This window comes from Aspergillus pseudonomiae (genome assembly GCF_009193645.1).
Source record: "Aspergillus pseudonomiae strain CBS 119388 unplaced genomic scaffold BDV37scaffold_33, whole genome shotgun sequence".
In the NCBI taxonomy this organism is placed as follows: Eukaryota; Fungi; Ascomycota; class Eurotiomycetes; order Eurotiales; family Aspergillaceae; genus Aspergillus; species Aspergillus pseudonomiae.
This window is the reverse complement of record NW_022476025.1, coordinates 214,583-234,892: the sequence shown is the minus strand read 5'-3', so window position 1 is coordinate 234,892 and position 20,310 is coordinate 214,583. Positions and strand designations below refer to the sequence as shown.

General features: G+C 48.7%; 9 protein-coding genes and 1 non-coding gene across 10 annotated transcripts; 5 read left to right on the top strand and 5 right to left on the bottom strand.

The window, feature by feature from the left end:
- Positions 1 to 67: 67 nt before the first annotated feature.
- Positions 68 to 2,105, bottom strand: BDV37DRAFT_248205 (cytochrome P450). The gene is made up of 5 exons (XM_032081973.1): positions 1,978 to 2,105; positions 1,403 to 1,894; positions 725 to 1,336; positions 491 to 660; positions 68 to 439 (listed from the first exon to the last, which is right to left on the bottom strand). Exons 1-5 carry the CDS (start codon positions 2,056 to 2,058, stop codon positions 283 to 285), a joined length of 1,512 nt encoding a protein of 503 aa, XP_031941435.1. The 5' UTR covers positions 2,059 to 2,105; the 3' UTR covers positions 68 to 282.
- A 310-nt stretch (positions 2,106 to 2,415) lies between these two features.
- Positions 2,416 to 4,012, top strand: BDV37DRAFT_248203 (SGNH/GDSL hydrolase family protein). Its single transcript, XM_032081972.1, has 2 exons — positions 2,416 to 3,154; positions 3,233 to 4,012. Exons 1-2 carry the CDS (start codon positions 2,864 to 2,866, stop codon positions 3,728 to 3,730), a joined length of 789 nt encoding a protein of 262 aa, XP_031941434.1. The 5' UTR covers positions 2,416 to 2,863; the 3' UTR covers positions 3,731 to 4,012.
- A 261-nt stretch (positions 4,013 to 4,273) lies between these two features.
- BDV37DRAFT_248202 (putative Ste20-like serine/threonine protein kinase) lies at positions 4,274 to 7,484 on the top strand. Its single transcript, XM_032081971.1, has 6 exons — positions 4,274 to 4,430; positions 4,497 to 4,597; positions 4,773 to 4,888; positions 4,952 to 4,982; positions 5,053 to 5,369; positions 5,427 to 7,484. Exons 3-6 carry the CDS (start codon positions 4,837 to 4,839, stop codon positions 7,049 to 7,051), a joined length of 2,025 nt encoding a protein of 674 aa, XP_031941433.1. The 5' UTR covers positions 4,274 to 4,430; positions 4,497 to 4,597; positions 4,773 to 4,836; the 3' UTR covers positions 7,052 to 7,484.
- A 49-nt stretch (positions 7,485 to 7,533) lies between these two features.
- On the bottom strand, positions 7,534 to 10,862 carry BDV37DRAFT_294153 (putative C6 transcription factor; the record flags this gene model as incomplete). Its single annotated transcript, XM_032089585.1, has 5 exons — positions 7,534 to 8,800; positions 8,870 to 10,241; positions 10,314 to 10,430; positions 10,522 to 10,556; positions 10,675 to 10,862. The coding sequence occupies 5 exons, from the start codon at positions 10,860 to 10,862 to the stop codon at positions 8,035 to 8,037; spliced, it is 2,478 nt and encodes an 825-aa protein (XP_031941432.1). The 3' UTR covers positions 7,534 to 8,034.
- A 621-nt stretch (positions 10,863 to 11,483) lies between these two features.
- On the top strand, positions 11,484 to 12,904 carry BDV37DRAFT_271635 (L-rhamnonate dehydratase; the record flags this gene model as incomplete). The annotated part of the gene is made up of 3 exons (XM_032084746.1): positions 11,484 to 11,570; positions 11,643 to 11,865; positions 11,934 to 12,904. 3 exons carry the CDS (start codon positions 11,484 to 11,486, stop codon positions 12,902 to 12,904), a joined length of 1,281 nt encoding a protein of 426 aa, XP_031941431.1.
- A 474-nt stretch (positions 12,905 to 13,378) lies between these two features.
- On the top strand, positions 13,379 to 14,426 carry BDV37DRAFT_294152 (SDR family NAD(P)-dependent oxidoreductase; the record flags this gene model as incomplete). The annotated part of the gene is made up of 4 exons (XM_032089584.1): positions 13,379 to 13,447; positions 13,509 to 13,774; positions 13,888 to 14,305; positions 14,376 to 14,426. 4 exons carry the CDS (start codon positions 13,379 to 13,381, stop codon positions 14,424 to 14,426), a joined length of 804 nt encoding a protein of 267 aa, XP_031941430.1.
- Positions 14,427 to 14,503: 77 nt separating this feature from the next.
- Positions 14,504 to 15,682, bottom strand: BDV37DRAFT_283156 (uncharacterized protein; the record flags this gene model as incomplete). The annotated part of the gene is made up of 2 exons (XM_032087235.1): positions 14,504 to 14,931; positions 15,025 to 15,682. The coding sequence occupies 2 exons, from the start codon at positions 15,680 to 15,682 to the stop codon at positions 14,504 to 14,506; spliced, it is 1,086 nt and encodes a 361-aa protein (XP_031941429.1).
- A 1,152-nt stretch (positions 15,683 to 16,834) lies between these two features.
- Positions 16,835 to 17,932, top strand: BDV37DRAFT_248195 (zinc-dependent alcohol dehydrogenase). The gene has a single exon (XM_032081970.1). The coding sequence runs from the start codon at positions 17,001 to 17,003 to the stop codon at positions 17,811 to 17,813; it is 813 nt and encodes a 270-aa protein (XP_031941428.1). The 5' UTR covers positions 16,835 to 17,000; the 3' UTR covers positions 17,814 to 17,932.
- A 1,601-nt stretch (positions 17,933 to 19,533) lies between these two features.
- Positions 19,534 to 19,605, bottom strand: BDV37DRAFT_t110. The gene has a single exon. It is a non-coding gene; the product is annotated as a tRNA-Arg (tRNA).
- A 171-nt stretch (positions 19,606 to 19,776) lies between these two features.
- BDV37DRAFT_118612 (uncharacterized protein) lies at positions 19,777 to 20,254 on the bottom strand. The gene has a single exon (XM_032078539.1). It carries the CDS (start codon positions 20,093 to 20,095, stop codon positions 19,826 to 19,828), a length of 270 nt encoding a protein of 89 aa, XP_031941427.1. The 5' UTR covers positions 20,096 to 20,254; the 3' UTR covers positions 19,777 to 19,825.
- Positions 20,255 to 20,310: the final 56 nt, after the last annotated feature.

Here is a 20,310-nt window from a genome sequence, read left to right as displayed (position 1 = left end):
TTCCCTCTGTCCTCTCCTTATTTTCTTCTTCTTCTTCTTACATTGTGAGTTTTCAAACCTCCCTGTACGGCAATCAACAAATGTTATTTTGGTTAACTGACTTGTTATCGACATAAAGAGCATAAAATGAACTAGTCCACTATATTCCATTGCAACCTGAGATATGTAATGCCCACCATGGATAATTTGAGCGTTTTTAACTGAATGTTTCTCTTATACTGGACCTTTCCTCAATGTGAGCACCGTCAACGCAGAGGGTTGACAATCATGAGACCTCTGAGACTATAGTTTCTTAGGTAAAATCTTAACCTTCAGCTCTGGTTTCTCCCATAGATTGTATACTCTTTGGTTATCCCAGCTCTTCGAAGCTGGACAAAGTTCCAGATCAAAGTTCCAGAGCACCAAAGCCAACAGCAAGCGCATTTCCATATATGCAAGACTGTTGTTCGTCAGCTGGCGTCAAACAGTAAGGTTCGGGGGAAATACGTACTTTCGACCAATGCAATTGCGAGGTCCAACATGGAACGGCTGTAAGGCATTTTTGTGATCGTTCTCGAATCCTGGCATATTGCCTAACCATCGTTCAGGGATGTATTCATTGGGGCGCACGAAGTTTCGAGGAGAACGGTAGGTCGCCCAGTGTGTCATGCGAATGGCAGTCTGCAATCTATTAATCAGTTTTCCCAAGACACTCGATGAAAGATTCAGCTTATTCAATTCTTACATTTGGGGGCACTGGTCGACCATTTATCACCTCTACATTAGATCCCGTGTTCCGGGGGAATCCGTCCGCCACAGGGGGATAAACTCGTAAGGCTTCATTCAGGCAAGCTAGAAGATAATGTAGCTTGTTTACGCTGACGAAGGAGATCTTATCTGCTGAATCGAACTCGCTTCGGACTTCTCTCACAGCCTTTTCCAATTTTTCTGGGTTGTTAAGGAGGTGGAAAGTAACACCGCATAGCAAGGAGGCAGTAGTTTCGCTGCCCGCAACGATCAATGTCTGTACCGTTGATTGGTATTCCGGATCAGTTACACCACTGTTGGGCTTGAGGAGATTAGCAACTAAGTCATTCCGCCCGTCATGGATGGTCTTCCGATAGTTTGCCTTCTCCCGGCTTAGCGCTTGCTGCTCAATCTTACGGCGTTGGAAGCTCTTCGGAATAAGCCTTCGAATGGCCGGGCTTAGCCAGGGCCAGAACTGGGCGCATCGAACGTAAACATTGTAGCGGATGCTGTCGAATATTATGCTGACCCAAGGGTGAAAATCAGAGCTTTGAAGACAATTAAAGGACTCCCCGAAGACCAATTGACCCATGACATCGAATGTAAAATACTATAGAAAATTCAGTCCAACGAGCCAAACAAGTATACCGAGGGAGGAGATCAATTTACTACCCACATTGTACCAACGGGTAAAGTCCACAACATTTTCCTTCTCTCTATTGGCTTGAGTGCTCAGGTAGCTAATCATTAGGTCCGCGTGGTGCCGTATAGTGTCCTCTTGCTCTCTCATCGATTTATCGGAGAATCCATGTGACATCTGTCTTCGGAGGTATCCATGACGGTCCCGGGGGGCGCGAAAGACACCTTCCGGACCAGATAGTGTACTCGTATAAAAGTTTGGATCTTTCGGAATCTCCGGTTTTCCAGGACGATGACCGTAAATCTCGTTCCACCCATCTGGGTGGATATACGAAAGCTCATCTGGAGCCACCCGGACTACATCACCATACCTTACGTGAAGCTCGTGAATGGCAAAAGGTAAAGAACCGTTAGCACAGTGCCAGGCGTACCAGAGCCTATTGGCTGCGGCGAGCCGAGGCCCAGGATAGCTCGAGAGTGGGTGGAAGAACACGTTGTACGACCACGAGGCAATAGTTGCAATGGAGACCTAAAACGCTTATGTCAGGTGAGAGGCCCACAGGATGTCTACTACTAAGCTGAACAATAGTAATACAGGGTAAGCTATCGTACCAAAGCGATAACTCCACCTATAACCTCGAAAGTACCCAGGGGGCTGGTAAGAAATGCCAAGTTGCTAGTAGGCAACGACATTGTAGATAATTATAGTAAGATCCGTTTGGCAGATATAGAGTTCGGACGAGAGGATCAATGGATCAGCAGGCTGAAGCTTCTCGTGGATTGGGGGGGCCTTAATATACAAACGAAACACACCTTCATATTCCGTTCATATCGGAATTAACTAGAGGTTTATCCTGCATGATAGGTTCACAGTGCTCTTGCATAACCCAACAATCGGCAAGAAAATGCCGAGATGTCCATATAATTGACGCAACGATGCTGGTCATTTGAGGGGTAAGTTACATATGATCGGGAAGATCTGCCGTTACTTGGAATATGTCTGGTTGTGTCCATTTTAGATAGCTGTTCCAGAGGTTATGATGCGATATACTTGTGAACACTCCGAGCCACAAAGCGCTTATGTGATATGATCCTCTGCAGATCTCACGTGTGATTGCTGAAATAAGCCAAAGCTATCATTATTATATCTAATAAGCCTAGGTAAAAATAGCCCTACTTCTTGGGCGCCTGTGATGTACGTATATCTGGCAGACGAACTGCCGAATAACAATGGCAAACGTTCCAACTCCCGCTAACATAGCCTCCGAGTGGACCTGAAAGGATTTGTGGACCGAAGGATTCTGCATCGCCCTGGAACGATGGCCCGGGGCCAAGGATGTCGATCATCGTGGCTGACGGTCGCTAAATCACGGTGGACAGCGCTAACCACCTTCGCAACTCAGTCGCAATCATTTAAGAGCATGCAAGACGAACACTAGCCAGGAACCCTTGAAGTGTGAACACAAAGTGATTTTAACAGACACAACAGCAAAGGAAAATGGCTCAGTCGTATCCTCTTTTTGCCCTCTGGCTTCTTCTCTTATCAGTTGTATCTAGCACAGCGATTCCACTCCGAACAGGGATCTTCGCCCCTGTCAAGGGTGGTAGTGTGACAACAAGAGCCGATAAGGTGCCCCTAAGAATTCTCCCACTCGGCGCATCGATTACATGGGGTGTAAACTCTGCTTCTGGAAATGGTTACCGGGGGCCTTTACGGGGTAAACTTACCTCAGCCGGTTGGGAAGTCGATATGGTCGGAACTAAACACCACGGTAACATGAAAGACGATGTTCGTTGCCTTCCCCTAAACGATTCCAATCCGTGTCGTCAATCTTGATATGTTATTAACATACATGGCTACCTCCAGAATGTCGAGGCGCATTCCGGCGACACCATCGATCAGGTCAAGGCAGCGGCCCAGGGATCCCTCAAATATAAACCGAATGTGGTTTTGATCAATGCGGGAACCAACGATTGCAGACGCAACATTAGCATCCCAGGCGCTGGCGAGCGTATGCGATCCCTGATTGAGAGTATTCTGAAAGCTGAGGACACACACGACGCAACGATTGTCTTGTCCACCTTAATACCCTCTGTACAGAAAATGACTGAGGCCAACCGTCCCAACGTCAATCGCCAGTACCGGTCTTTAGCTAACAAGATGCAAAAAGATGGTGTCCGCATCGTGTTGGCTGATATGGACCCTGAGACAGACGATGATAACAACCGGCTCTCATACCCCAAGGACTATACCACGAATGGAGTCGCAGACGACACCCACCCAAATGAGCAGGGCTATGCTAAGATGGCTAATGTTTGGTACAAGGCGATTTTGGAAGCATCTGATAGAGGTTTCATTCAATAGAGTATGCCTATAGGTAACTCTTAAGACCTCTGTGGACCTATATTGTTAGCTCCGCAGGGTTTTTATGATAGATAGAGGTTATAGATGTTCTCGTGCCGATGTGATAGAGTGGTCTTATATGTATAAGTCGAGATATATAATAGAGCTTCTTTGTACAGTACTAGACTTCTGACATGATACTGCTCTTTTGGTAATCTCTCAACTCCAAGTCAAAAAATGAGACAGATCAAGCAAAACCTTTCAAAGGATAGACATGGTTGGTACAAGCAGTACAGAGTCCGTAAGACTCCCGTCTACATTAACTGCTTAACTATCTAGTGTGCAATCATGTGATTGGGTTCACTGACTGGATCTGCTCCTCACCTTCACCGCCTGAGAGATATGGAGACGTGACTGGAGCAAAGGGAAACTCGACCGCCCGGCAAAAATGACCCCGCGCCTGCCCCAATCACCAGCCGGTTCCTGTGGTTGCTGTTCGGATGAATGCAAGGGAAAAACAATCCTTTGTTATCCTTCTCCGAGCTGTTGCCAGGACAGGAGTCCATACAAGCCCCTCGCTCCGATCAGTGTTGTTTGCTTGGACAAGCTTCAAGAAAGATTCAATCTTGCTTGCTCCTGTGTCTCTCTAAAGCTTCTCGCCGCATTGTTGATGGCCTACAGCTCCAGGTCCCACCGGACGAGGGATCCCATCAAAACAATAGTAAGTGGAGCGTCGAAACGAGCAACAACATCCGCAGGGATAACTCTGAGCCTAATTCCTTATTAGTTTTGTTCCTTGATAAGCCGCCATTGATTCATACAATAACTTCAGTGTTCCATGCCTAGTTGTTCTGTTTGCAATCTAGGCCCGTCCCCCTTGTTTGGTCGGTATGTTGTTATCTTGATCCTTCGACGCTTATTATGCGCTGTCATCTTTTGTTATCCATTCCACCATACTTTTGTCTTTATTTGCTTCATTTCTCCATTTTCTCTGCATATAGCCGCTCTGCATGACTGATCTTTGATTGCGCATCTCACTTTTGCATAAGCTGACAGATTGAAGTGCGACAGAGCTACATGAACCCGTAATTAGCGATTCGTCACGATAAATCTCACACTCAACAAACATGGAAGGCCTAGTGGATCCAGAGTCAATTTACATGAAGCAGAATTGCATTGGTATGCTTTATCTTTTCACAGGCCTCTCGTCAATGTAGCACCGTGCCCTAACTTGAAGTACAGGGGGTGGGAGCTTTGGGCGTGTCTACAAAGGGTATGATACGACATTTAAAAAAAATCTCTGACTTGAGTGATTTTCCTTGACACTGACTCGTGAATATTAGGGTCGATAAGCGGACGGGCGCCTCTGTTGCAATCAAGATTATCGATGTGGAAAATGCTGAAGACGAAGTCGAAGACATCATCCAAGAAATTGCCATCTTATCTGAACTCAACTCCCCATATGTGACAAGGTACCATGGCTCTTTTTTGAAGGGCTCAAGCTTATGGATAGTTATGGAGTTTTGCTCTGGGGGTAGTTGTTCTGATTTGATGCGCCCGGGGACAATCCCGGAGGATTATATCATGATCATCCTGAGAGAACTCCTTCGAGGACTAGACTATCTTCACAGCGATAAAAAGTTGCACCGCGACATAAAAGGTAACCGTCTCTTTCCGTGATAGCTCTTAGAAAAGTCAATAACTGATCGCATGGTAGCTGCAAATATTCTCTTAACCTCAAGTGGGCAGGTAAAACTAGCGGATTTCGGTGTTTCTGGCCAACTATCCGCAACGATGACGAAGAAGAACACCTTTGTAGGTACACCTTTTTGGATGGCTCCAGAGGTTATCAAGCAATCAGGGTATGATTACAAAGCAGATATCTGGTCTCTCGGGATCACAGCAATTGAACTGGCCAATGGAGAGCCCCCATACTCTGATATTCATCCTATGAAGGTCTTGTTTCTGATCCCAAAGAACCCTCCCCCCACTTTGCAAGGAAATTTCAGCAAATCTTTCAAAAACTTCGTTGAGCTCTGCCTGCGCCGCGATCCTAGGGAACGACCGTCTGCCAGAGAATTGCTTGAACACCCTTTTATCAAGAGGGCGAAGAAGACCAACTATTTGACAGAATTGATTGAACGCTATGAACGGTGGCATGCTGTCTATGGCAACAAAAATGCCGATGATGAAGAAGAGCCTGCATTTGAGCCTCCACCGAAGCCCACAAACGCCGAAGACGAGGATGATCTTTGGGATTTTGGGACTGTACGCCCCGCTGGACGGGGCCCTGGTCTAAAGCCCATGAAAGAAGCGGATATGAACACACGAGGTCACGAATCGTCAGAGTGGGAGCCTAAAGATCGGCCACCAAGAGAATCAGTGGAAATAAATAATTACACACCACAGAGACCTGCACAGACGAAGCACATTTCAACGGCTGCGTCAAAGCCTTCATCACCAACAAAAGTTCCGCTACCACCATCCCCAGTGAAACAGGGCCCGGCAGAGGTCAACCCTCGAACACCATCCCAACTTCAGAGACCAATTCCCCAACAGCTAAAGGAGAGCCCTGGCAGTGAATACGATAGAGCTCTGCAACAATCCTTGGCCCGAGACATATCTTTTCTTCATATTGATCCTACCCCAGAAAGTCCCTCGCCCTCCGTGAACAGCCGGCGTGCCGTTCCAGCTCCACAAGAAAGTAGAAAAGCCAATCTACCTCGCGCTTTGGGGGTCTCATCACATCAGGAACGCATGCCAGCACAGCCCTTGCGACGTCCTTCGGACCAGAGTCCTAAACCTGCAGCGGAAACCCGTCCTCACCACCAAGCGTTCCAACCATCTCCTCGCCCACCACCAACACCAAGACACGCATCTCCCCAACCACAACGACATCTCCAGACACCATTGCAGCCTCCTGGTCTGGGGAGTAGTTTTGGTCCGCTTCACAGGGGTATGGACTCTAATCTACAGCCTAGTGTTGAAATGCCTCCATCAAACGACATTACAGCGCTGAATAGTGTTATCTTACCTGCTCTAAAGGCGGCTGTTCGCCGTCGTTCTCGTCGCCTGGAACTTCTATCGCGCAACCCTAGTGCAGAAAATGGCCATACCAGAATGGAAACATACGAACTCCAATCGAATCGGGAATATGTTCAGCAAATGATGGAGTCTCTTGTGAACGACTTGGGTGGAATATTCACAAGGATTGAGCGTTGGGACAACGAAGCACCCGTCGGAATGGGCGCCGATGTCTCCTCATTCTTGGAAGGATTCCTAGAAGAAGTACTCGTCAGAATTGAACCCGCTGATGAAGAACTACCGACACCCAGGAATTGAACAGTAGGCACATTTTCCTCGCCGTTGAGGTTTTCTTGTGGCTAGCTTTACACACTAGGGTCGATATGGTATTGATATTGGTCTGCCGGGCTTGCGATTTGCATATAGGGAGCTTATTGTCCGGACATTATATCCCAAATCGTTGATGAAACAAGACACATACATGAAGAGTCAGATACCGTCGTATGACTGATTGAATACGCCTTTTATGATACGTGAGATGCATTCTCGTTTGTTTTAGCATTTTCTCTTTGTCAAATGTTCGGGGCTGGATCCTTTAAACTCGATTCCTGAGTTGCTTCATGGGAACTCTATGGCTTGCATCTCATTCTTTTTCTTTTCGATCTTGTTTTTCTACTTTCATAACTTGCGCTGAGGATACGCTGAAGGATTGCAAAGACTTTCTGTTACTGTACATGTGCTTCGAAATGCTTAAAGCTTCAGAATATTATCATACATACTTCTCCGACACATACTTGGTGGTCTCACGGCTCTGGATTGTTGGCCACAGCCTAAGGGAGTAGTGATGCGGTAGCAATATCCTCAAAGATTGCAATGACCCGTGGCGTATGTGAAGCTGAACAACATTGAGTTGCTCGTACTGGTGGCAAGCTACATTATCAGGCAAGCAAAATAGTGGAAAGTGGAGTTGATGGTGTAGCAAGAACCCTGCTTTTGGGTCTAGCCCAACTTTAGAGGAATGGCTCGATCGTGCTCCCTCTGTGTCGCAAAAACCTCCATAGCATATTCGGGCTAAACCTTTCTCACTTATGGCTGTGTTGTAACATTTGACAAAGCTTGTTGTCCAATGGTCAGATCCATGGTGGTAAACTAGGTCTGTTAAGTTAGGCGAGCTGGAAGACAAGGGTACAGCTTAAATATGTCACGCCTGGCGGCCTGGTGTTAAACCCGGAATGCAAGAGCCCTCCTTGACCGTTGGAGGGCGAAGCAGGTGGTATCAGAAAATATTTGGCGGGTAATGGTTAGCCTTCTGAGCGAAATAACCAGTCCGTCTCCGGAGTCGGGATCAAGTAGTTCGTGATATTAAATTCGTTTGCATTGGGCGCAGAACCATCCACAACAGACCCAGTAAGACCATTTATTGACATAGGATTGTTGACCGTCTCATTTATATCGAGGCCAGTGATATCGGGAGCTCTGGCAGCAGGTACTCGTGGCACATTGAAGAAGCCGAAAACATCAAGATATTCTAATTCATTTGGTGCAAGGTTGCGTGGATGCGCGGCCGGGGTTGGTACTGTCGGCTGGCTTCCTGCAGGTGACGAGCGTGGCTGTCGGGATATCAAGAAGTCCAGGTCAAAAGCACAGCGCCTCATATCTGCGAGGATCTTCACACTGGATGGCGTTACACGCTCGGAATCTTCAACACCAGATTGTTGATATTCACCATACTCGTCAAGTACACGCTGCAGGATTGTGCTGTAGCGTTCAGCTACCTTCCAGTACTTTCCCATCTGGGCGAGCGTATCGACAAAGAAGATTATATCCGGGCTCACAGTATGAGCGATCGTAGAGCCATGGACAAGTAGTAAGCGCGCAGAGACCCAGAGCGTGAAGGCAAAAGGTGGTCCAAGCTTATCGAGCATGTTGTTATCTACAACAAAGCGCGTCACAGAAAGGATGTTTTCGACTGCGAATAAACAGCGCTGGCTGGCACTGTATGACGGCGTGAATATCGGGGATCGAGTCGTTGGGTATGCAGCCGATGAGTGGAGTCTTATTACCGCACTGTAATTATTTAGATTTGGCATTGCGAGATAACTCGGGAATAAGATCAGGGTTAATGGTAATGCTTACGTTTGATATGTGGCATGGAGTTGAACCCAGTCACAGGGGAGGCCCTTGTTTGATTTCGAGCCATTGAACAACCTAGATGAGTTTTCGTAGGCATATTCAGCCGGAAGGCCAAACTCCCAGGCCGTTAGCTCACCATCCAACTTGCGATATGTTGCTTGCCACTCTTCAACATCCGATAAAGCGCCGATATCCACGGGCCGTTTCAAGAAGGTATGAATACGGGACATGATGCCGAGAATTTCCACGTAAAGTCCGAAGGAGCCGACATTTTCAGCACGCTTTATATAGTCAGCACGATCGCTCGAGTGGTGAAACCATCTAGTTTCTACGGGCTGGTTTTTCATGAAAAATTCGTCCTTGCATGGGAGCTTGCGGTCGATATCTTTATCGTCCAATGCAAAATCAAAGGCTGTTGCAAGGGTCGAATATCGGTCCAGGAAATATACCATCCAGAAAAGTCTGCGCCTGCCTTCATCTTCAATCCAAGACTCTGAGTCGGGGAGAGTAACCGCTCTTAGGGTATAGATGGAAGGGTAAACGGGAGCTATGAGTGAGGATTTGGATTCAACAGCCAACCCCAACTGAACCACGGATCGCGTAATCAGGGCAAGCAGTTTCCAACCGGGAGGCCCATTGGAGGAGCCCACTAAGTCCAAAGCCAGTATAACCAGGGCCTGAAGCGCCTTGACCGAGGAGTTCTCTAAACCATAAAGCAAGACTTTCTGCTTGGACGAATCATGGTACCGCTTCCGATTTTGCTCGTTGAGCCTACTGTCACTCGAAAAGCGCAGCGTAGTTGCAACGATAGCATACAGAACCATGCGATCGGCTTCTTCAAGAGGGGATGGGCCGAAGAAGGTGTCTAGAGTCGTACGTCGGTGAAGAATAGGACACCACGAATTTATATGGTCAAAGTAAAGGTCGACCAGCGCGTATAGCAGATCGTACGGTGGGAGATCGAGTTCTGGGTCCGCAAATGACTGTTCCTGATTGGAGAACAAATTGACTGGTACCTTCAATGATGACTCATTTCCCGTATAATCACTCGGGTGTGTGGTATCAGAAATTTGTGGGATAGGTATAGGTGGGTTTAGGTTACTTGTTAGATGGCTATGCATCACGTTCCTAACGGAGATGTCTGAAGGACTAGTAATAGATGCGTCAGACGGACGTGGATGAGCTGGCACAGATGCTGGCTCATGAAAGTAAGCTGCATTTCGAGGACTTGGCCCATGAGCAGCAGAAGGCTCTGACGGCGAACTATAAGAATGGGGCGCAGCATGAGGGAACTCATGATTTAACCGAGGCTGGCTCTGTAGGATGTGTGTTTCAATGAGACGGGCCTGTGTCTGAATCACCTCCTCTAGCCTGTCTGTGAAACATGTGAGCAAAATTCTGAGAGATGAAAGTGAACAAGCGAGAGTTGAAGAGTAAGAAAACATACCTAAACGTTGTTCCAATTCTTTGCCATACCCAGCCCGAAGACCCGGTTTCTTTCGTTCTTTGTATTCACATAGCTGGCCATTACGAGCGCACCAGCCGCAGCTTGGTTGAGCTCGATCTAATAATTTCAGCCTACAGCATCATCTATCGCGAGAGAAAGAGGGTCGCAAAAGGGCTAGTGCAGAATCACTGAGGCAAGAATTACTCACCACATTTGACTTTCCGTTGCTTACACAGCTCGCATCTTGAGCCGTTAGTTTGACTATTCCATAAACGATCATCGGGCACTGGAATTGGGCCAGAGGACGAGGGGAAAGAAGATGGTAACCTCGTGCTGCAGGCCCGAGGGCGGAGGTACGTACGACACTGTGAGAGGGCGCTTGCGTTTCAGTGAGCGAGACGCATTTCCATTTTGAGTGACAAGATCGTTATCGCTATCAACAGCAGACCAGGATTCATCTGCGCTCTGATCTCTGTCCTGATCTCCAAAGGGGCGCCTTATCGGTGGAGTCTGCTGCGCAGAGACTGCGGGTGCAGCAGTGTTCGGCATGGTACTGTAGCGAGGTCGGGGTTTAAGACAGATCCTCGGTCAAACCCCTACTGCATGGTGACGGGGACCCGTATCGGTGGTGAATTTGGTTCGGTCCGAAAGCCGAAGGATTCTGTGAAGAATCCGATTTAACACTTAGATAGTGTCCAAGAAACCGGGTCTGGGGAGTAGGGTACAGAGGGAAAGGAACACCGAAAGAATCAACAACATGGGCGAAGAGAAGTGACAAACAGGTTGAGGCCTGAGGCAGTCACCGGCAACTAACCCCGCAAAACACTAATTCGCATTTAGAGATTCTCCACAAATCACTGGGTTCTGCCAATCGGAGTCCCCCGATTCGTCTCCCACGAGCCCGATGACTAACTGCCCGGTGAGAAGGATTTTGCCCCTTTGGGAAACTGCTAGTGTTGACAGGCTCGGGGGAGCATTGTACCGAGACACGGGATCTTGACCGAGGGTATGTTCACGCCCCCTCGAGGGCTTGGGGTTCTTATGCGTTCAAATATGGCCTTTTACCCCCGGCGCAACTTTGTAATTTATCTGAGTGTTTTCTATTCCTTATTCTCTATAGATCTTCTGGTTTAGCACATTGTCCTGCTTTTCTACCTCATCCTTTTCATCATGGGCTCTATATCTGAATTTCCCCGCATCAAAGAGATCCGCACCTTCATCATCGATGGTGTAGGATCCGGTGGTGATTATCACAATGTATGTTGAGCCTCTTTCAATGATGTGTTCATGCCCTACTTGGAAAGATATACCGGCTTATTCTCAATTCAGGTCAAAGGAGGTCACTGGCTGATCGACAGCAACATCTCTACTCCCATGACTAAATGGGCGCAATATCGCGGATCTCGTACATCGTGGGGAATCAATGTCTTGGGCTCATTCTGTGTGGAAATAGAAGCCACAGATGGAACCAAGGGTTTCGCGACTGGCTTTGGTGGCCCTCCAGCTTGCTGGTTGGTACACCAGCACTTCGAGCGTTTCTTGATCGGCGCAGGTGCGAACCTTCTTAGTCTTTGCCGTGATGAGGGATATAGTCAGGCTAATTACTTCATCTCACTGCAGACCCTCGCGATGTCAACGACCTGTTCGAGAAGATGTACCGTGCGTCTATGTTCTACGGCCGGAAGGGTCTTCCGGTTGCTGTCATCTCGGTGATCGACTTGGCACTCTGGGATCTTCAGGGAAAGATTCGTAACGAACCCGTTTACAAGCTCATCGGAGGAGCTACTCGGACACGACTCGACTTCTACTGCACCGGACCCCAGCCCGCATCAGCTGAGGCTATGGGCTTCTCTGGAGCTAAGGTAGCTCTGCCCCACGGCCCAGACGAGGGTACCGAAGGACTCCTGAAGAACGTGGCATACCTGCGCAAGCAGCGCGAGAGCGTTGGTCCTGACTTCCCCTTGCGCGTGGACTGCTACATGTCGTTGAATGTTCCCTACACTATTCAGCTTGTCAAAAAATGTGAAGCTGAGGGAATCGACATTGACTGGTGGGAGGAGTGCCTGAGCCCCGATGACTTCGACGGCCATGCTCTCCTCAAGCGAGCCCACCCCACTGTGAAGTTCACCACCGGCGAACACGAATACTCCCGTTACGGTTTCCGCAAGCTCGTCGAAGGTCGTAACCTTGATATCGTCCAGCCCGACGTCATGTGGGTTGGTGGCATGACAGAATTGCTCAAGGTCTCTGCGCTCGCAGCCGCATACGATATCCCCGTTGTCCCTCATGCATCAGGCCCATACTCGTACCACTACGTGGTTTCACAGCCCAACACACCATTCCAGGAGTACCTTGCCAACTCTGCTGATGGACATACCGTTGAACCAGTTTTTGGAAACCTGTTCCTCAACGAGCCTATTCCCACCAAGGGTTACCTCGATGTCTCCATCCTAGACAAGCCAGGCTTCGGTCTCGAGCTTAACCCCGCCGCTCCCTTGATCCCAGCTTCTGCCCTCCTCACTCCTGCTCCTCAGAAGAGCCTGGCTCCGCCTACGGATAAGGAAAATGGAGCCAATGGCGCGGCTCACTAGAAGCTCCACTCGTCGCTTTACTCATGTTTGGGATGATACAGCGGGATCTAAAATTCCATTGCATTTTCTTTATTTAATGTACATATTGTTATGAATTTCACGTTGAAACTACATAGACAGAATGCTAAGCATCCATTTTGGTAAAAAAAAAAAAAAAAAAATTCCCGACGACCACCTTAACCCATGTGACAGGCACTTGCCGCAACGCCCACCCGACTGGCCAAAATGTGGGGTAAACATCGGTGGGCTCGGGGTAACAATAGCACGAAGAACCCGAGCAAAACTCCCACCAATTGCGCACTATCTTATCGCGCGGCGGGGTTGAGATGGAGAAACGAAAGAAGCAAAAGGCACGACGACGGGCGTAAATAAATCAATTGAGAAAAATTATCTGTGCTATAAGAGTATAATCACACAGTCCCTGATCCCCTCTCCCCCATCCCAAACCAAAAACCAAACACACCAACCCACACAATGCCTCTTCCCCAACTCCTAGTAGGCAAAGTCGCCGCCATCACAGGCGGATTAACAGGAATTGGCAGGGTACTTCATCCCCACCCCCTTCTGACCCCTTAAAGTCCCAAACTAACACAAGTCCCAAAAGGCCGTCGCCCTCGAATACCTCCGCCACGGCGCAAAAGTAGCCATCAACCACCTGGGTGGACCAAAAGAGGAGCCTCTCCTTGAAGCGCTGCAAAAGGACGTCTCCGAGATCACCGGCGCCGACTCACACAGCTTCATCGCCGTCCCGGGGGACGTCACGCAGCCTGAAACGGGACGCGACTTCGTCGCCAGAACGGTCGCTGCCTTTGGCCGACTGGATATCTTCGTGAGCAACGCTGGCGTGTGCAAATTCGCCGAGTTCCTGGAGTTCGTTCTACCCTACCCTATCCTATCTTTGATGCTGTGAAAGCAGGTTCCGTTTGGCTGTTCAAAATGATAGTATGTAGAGTGGTATGATAACATTCCCATTTCTCTTACAGAGTTGATCCTCCCCTCCTCGGCCACACGGTAAACACCAATCTCTCCGGAGCCTTTTATGCTACGCAGGCGGCGGCTCGACAGATGGCCCTGGAGCAGTCGCCGCCTGGCGGGTCTATTATCGGGATAAGTTCTATTTCGGCACTCGTGGGTGGCGGTCAGCAGACTCATTATACGCCTACTAAGGCTGGAGTTTTAAGTCTTATGCAGTCTTGTGCGGTTGCACTGGGGAAATATAATATTCGGTGTAATGCGCTGTTACCTGGGACTATTCGGACGCAGCTAAATGATGAGGATATGAGTGATCCTGTCAAGCGGGAATATATGGAGGGGAGGATTCCCCTTGGGAGGCTTGGGCAGCCGCCAGATTTGGCGGGGCCGGCGGTGTTTTTGGCCTGTGAGGAGTTGAGTAGTTATGTGGTAGGTTCATTTCCTATTCCTTTGTCTTCCAAGTTTGGGGGTATGTCGGGTGCTAACTGTGTGTTTACAGACTGGTGCACAGCTCCTTGTGGATGGTGGGGCGTTTGTAAATCTTCAGTAGGTAATAGATGGGTGGATAGGAATCTCTGTTGTTCATTCTTGATAGATAGTGTATATAGTAAAAAGGTTCTTAGGCGATCATATCTCGACTCCGTATGCTTTCACTGCTACTCCACCCCATACATTTCTCTTCTCTTCGTCCGTTAACTGCCTCTTCTCTAAGATGCTTTCCACTATGCTCTTCCAACGTCTCCAGGTGACTGCGTTACCGCCTCCCCCTACGTTGCAGACCGGCCAATCAGACCCAAACATCACTCGCTCGGCACCAAATGTATCAAACACTACATCAGTCCAAGGGCGAATCCTCTCCACAATAGAAGCAATATCAGGTTCGGGATCCGAAGGAACTGGCAGTAGCTCAGAGAAGCCGCCCGAAAGCTTCATGTACGTGTTGGGATACTGTGCCATGGCGGTGACCAGAGACGACCATTCCAGAAATTCGGGATGCGTCGTTATCGAGGCGGGCGATGGATCGGGAAGCCGGAGATTCGGCTTACAGAGGTGATCTTCATGCTCGTCAGCTTTGGATAACAACTACCACGGCCGAGAGAGAGAGAGAGGAGAAAAGGTTAAATGGGAATCCGCAAGTTCAAACATACTGATGACTATAACAACCTTCTCGCTTTCTTTCACACCATCATAGACCCTCCTCATCATTTCGACTGCCTCCCTTAACTGCCAAAATCCACCCTGCCTCGCATCCACCCCCAGATCGAATACCAACTTTTCTCTCCCAAGCCATTTCAGTCCCTCAACAACGTCATCTTGCAGCATGACACCCTTCGGCTTATCTTGGAATAGATATCTCACGCCCCGAAGCTTCTTCCAGACGTCATCTGTCTTGGTACGTTCTTTCACTAGGTCCATGTATTTCTGTAGCACGGTAGATCCCCCGGGCACAGGTGCCCATGGAAGAAACCCCAGGCAGAGATGCCTATCTTTATCGTGGTGACCCTCACCCGCCGCAGGAGCCCCGGTGATGATTCTCGTAAGCAGTGAGACTTCGTCTAGAGCATGAGACCAGCCTTCCCCAGCCTCCTCGACGGAAGATATGCGATCTGTTTCGAGGAAGATGAAGCCGCGCAGATATGTCAGGTCAGCGGTATCTGCGGTGGTGGAGATCGAGGATGTCGCAAGGCGATACTCATCGACTGAGTGTTGGGATCCCAGGGGGGATTCCGGGCCATACCAGGCGAGAGTTGGAAGGTGAGACTCCGGGAAAAGATGGATGTGAGAATCTACAATTGGAATAGGCATGTTGCAATAATTGTGTTGGGCGAGATGTTTGTCGCGGTGGATCGCGATTCTGGCGGGGGAGATTGCGGGGTAAAGGATGGATTGTTTGAGTGACGCTTTAGTTGGACACGAATATTGCGTCACCTGAGTGTGATCAGGTTCACTTAAACTCTGTGGCTCTGCATTGATCTGGAAATGGACAGATCAATGGCCTCCAAGAATTGAGATTCAAGGGTGGGGGAGATCATCTTATTTGTCTCGGGGATCGCTGCGACGCCATTCGGTGATCATTAGGCCGAAGGATTTAAAGTACGGATTTCCAGGCACGATCACATCGTCCCAATGGGTACCTTTGAGACAATGGCTTGGGACGGGTATTTAATAGCGGGATTCCCTGAGTTTGGTATCCTTGAGGCGTACTAAAATCCCCAACTTTCAGGGATGCGCGGTGATCTGACAACGCCTGACATAAGATAGCTTGCCGAGGCCTTTCAGCGCAAACTCCCTCGGTCATCGCTTCCCCCTCACTCACTCTTGATCCCATTAACTTTCAGCCCACATGATTGGTTTGTAGGCTCAGCCGGATACAATGTAACCCTTAATGAGGCATTCACAAGCGATCGACGAGCCCCTCGAAAGATGTGCACTCGCAGCACCCCCGCAGCCAGCTGTGATCATCACCTCCTCCTACCCGTCTCGGCTACACTGCCTAACAGCTAGGAACTTGGCGTGGCATGCTCACCTAAGATAAAAAGAGCGAACTTGGGGCCACAGTCCTGCGAGGACACTTCTCAAACTATCTGTCTTACAACGTCCCCATCACATTTTTATCAAAACACACGGTTTAGTCAAGTTCACACATAGTCCGTTATGGCTACTTCTGAGATTCCAAAGAAGCAAAAGGCGGCCGTCTATGACCAGCCTGGGACTGTTTCAACCAAAGTGGTAGAACTAGACGTCCCTGAGCCTGGCGCAGGCGAGGTACTGATCAATCTGTAAGCTCTGACTGAACTCGCGGCACAGTGACAAGCCGAGCTGGGCCCAGTGTTCATCTGACACGCCTGCAGAACCCATTCCGGTGTGTGCCATTCAGACTACAGTATCATGACAAACTCTGTATGTTCTTGAGAACCCTTTTGAATATTCTAATACCAATACTCACATGGCCTTAAGTGGAGCTGGCTTCCACACCCAACACAGCCCGGACAAGTTGGTGGTCACGAAGGCGTCGGTAAGATTGTGAAGCTCGGCTCTGGAGCCGAATCTTCTGGCCTCAAAGTCGGAGACAGGGTGGGAATCAAGTGGCTTTCCAGTGCTTGCACGAACTGTCGTATGTATAATGCTCCACCGTACACATAGGGTACACATTGACCGGCTTGTAGAACCATGTCAGGCCGGTGCGGAAGGACTTTGTGTTGATCAGAAGGTCTCTGGATACTATACCCCTGGCACTTTCCAGCAATATGTTTTAGGGCCTGCCCACTACGTGACACCCATCCCAGATGGCTTAGAATCAGATGCAGCAGCACCCATGCTTTGCGCAGGTGTCACCGTCTATGCTGCCCTCAAACGAAGCAATGCTCGACCTGGTCAGTGGATTGTCATCTCTGGTGCAGGTGGTGGACTGGGCCATATTGCTGTACAACTGGCCAGTAAGGGTATGGGGCTGCGTGTGATTGGTATCGACCACGGCAGCAAAGAGGAGCTGGTCAAGGAATCCGGTGCAGAACACTTCGTTGACCTCACGAAGTTTCCCACGGATGACAATGGCAAAGCTATATCTGACCATGTAAAGTCCCTTGCTGGTGGCCTGGGCGCTCATGGTGTCATCGTCTGCACATCTTCCAACGCAGCCTATGCCCAGTCTGTGCAGTTCTTGCGCTTCAACGGGACAATGGTGTGTGTTGGTCTTCCTGAGAACAACCCTCAGCCCATCGCGAGTGCGTTACCCGCCACTTTGATCGGCAAGCATTGTTACATTACGGGGTCGGCCGTCGGTAACCGGAGAGAAGCAATTGAGGTCTTGGAATTCGCAGCACGGGGAATCGTGAAGACTCATTTCCGAACGGAGAAGATGGATAAGTTGACAAGTGTCTTCGAGGAGATGGGAGAGGGTAAATTGCAAGGACGGGTTGTCCTGGACTTATCCTAAGTTAGCCGCTGGTTTTGCTCATTCACAATGCCTCAGTTGAAGCATAAAGTAGCAAGCAAAATGCCGAAATTCAAACAGAAACATAAAAAAACCGCGTACAGTTCAAATCGAAGAACTTAGGTCGGGGGGATGATAGTAGGGTCCTCGTTGCCCTACGCGAACGCTCAACGATCGACAAAATAAGCCTCAACAAGTTCGTGAACCTCGGAATAGATAATGAAAATAAAGTTATATGCATACTTACAATTAGTGGCTACAAGTAGCGTGCATCATTGCGTCATTGGCTCAATGATATTGATTGGCTGTGAAAGCTGTAGTTTTGGCGATGCGCGAACAGTATCTGATATTACAGCTAGCAGAGCATGGAAAACTCGAGCGCCAGCGATTGCAATTAATCGGTGTTGAGTCTATGAGAATAGTATACCCTCAGTTCTTCTGAGTATAGTCGTGGACTTGATGGTAAAAGAACCACGAACGTAACCTTGGAAGTCATCGCGTTAGATCCCTGTGAAACTGGCTAGGTTGGTAAGTAAGGCCGGGCAATTCGCGCGCTTCCTCAGTAGACCTAGCACAACCGTACAGCTCTTCTAGTATTCAGCTCATTAGGCCCTAGATAGCATTTTGAGCCCTTCAAGCCTTAAAGCTCTCCGTGATAGGGGTTTCCCTTAAAGTTCGGTCGCCCCAAAAAACTCTTGAGCTACTCCCAATATCCTCAAACTCAACAACTGCTTCAAAATTTGCTCCTTTCAGTGTGTGTAGTCCCTTCTTGTCAAGTCTCAATCCGACACTGCCATGTATGATCCGTACATTCTCTTCTGTATGGTGAAATCGGGGAGAACTTGGACTGACGGCCGGGTGGTCAAGCAGCTTTTTTTGTGCAGAGCACGTGGAGGCCAGTTACGACCAGCACTATTGGAAAAAATGCAGGATAGAAGCGAAAGAAGGGTCGGACGATGTTTTCGTTCGGATAGGTCAGCACTGTCTCTGGTGTCGCGGTCATGGTTGAAGATCGGCGGCTCGGCTCTGGGAGCTTTCAGGCGAGTACTAGAGAATTGTATGGTTGTGAACTGTGATAAGGAATCGGTGTTATTGGTAGAGGGGGCGAAATGGTGCTCTAGTACCATTGTACCCAGTTCTGAGGCGAGAGTCAATGGTAACGACGACGGGCATCACGGGTTCGTGCCATCGTGGGAATATCTAAAGGCTTGAATTGAGAAGAGTATATTCATGGATAGGTTACTGTATAACATTATCTTAGTAGTCCGTTGAGTCTATCAGGAAGGTTGTGATCTGAAACGTGAGAGCGTCGAAGCCATGAGTCCTGTACATGATGTAGACCTCGGCTGATTATCTTGAAAAGGGCAAAGGTCAGGAATCAAGCCATTTCTTAGGTTACAGTACAATTACCGATATTCTGGTACTGCACTGCAAACTTGGTTTGATTTTATGACTGCGGTGCTCTGAGGGGGGTATGTGAAAGCGTCAACGAGTAGCATTGTCTCATGGAAATATATATCCGCAAGGCGAGTAACCAGCGCATGATTAGAACAGTATACGTGAATTGAGTGTAGGTAGCGATGGCACTCTCTAGAGCAACGAAGTACGAGAGTAGATACCTTACAAAACGGCCGAGAGAAAATGATAGAATGGAAAGGTCAGACAAAGAACAAAAAAATAGATCGAAGACCTAACTAAGATGTTTGAGAAAAAGCAAAAACTATGACCGACGCAGGGATCGAACCTGCAATCTCTTGATTCGTAGTCAAGCGCCTTGCCATTGGGCCAGCCGGCCAACTGTTGAAAGATGATTCATTATTATCTATATAGTACTACAACCTATTTCAAACAAATCACAAATATCTCTGAGTCAACCATACCAGAGCTACATACTAGCGTGCGGGGACTGGTATCATCGGTGGTATGTACGGAGTATGATCGCTATGAACTGTTGACGGGATGTGGTGCGAATTCCACGTTTTCCTCAATGTGGAGCTCTCTTACGCAATGTCACCTTAATTCAATCTATACTCCTGGTCGCCTTGCGCCACACCGAAAGCTAGTGAGCCGTACAAGGACAGAAATGATGCAATTTTCAAAGCTAGAAGGGCTAGGTGAATCGTGAACCAAAGGTACGCCTTGCTCGCAATTCCCCAATTAGGAATGCAGTGGCCATGGTATTGGAGCAATCCGGTACCGACCTGTCGGGACTGGAGAATGAAGGACGTCGTAGCAATAGAGTTGGGTGCATTCCAGAGAGCCAGATTGAGTTTTTGAGAAACCATGGCGCGAACCCGTATCTTGTGTCACCATAGGAATCTGCTAAAGCGGGGAAAGTATAGAGTGGCAAATGTTCGTAATTGCTCTGGTGGAATGTGAGGCGGTGCAAAGGTAGATGGCAATTCCAAGCCAGCTGGTATTTGGCCGAGTCATGGTTCGTTGGTCTATGGTGTGAAGCAAAGGGAAAGAAGGGATGGAATACAGGGTATCGAACAAAACA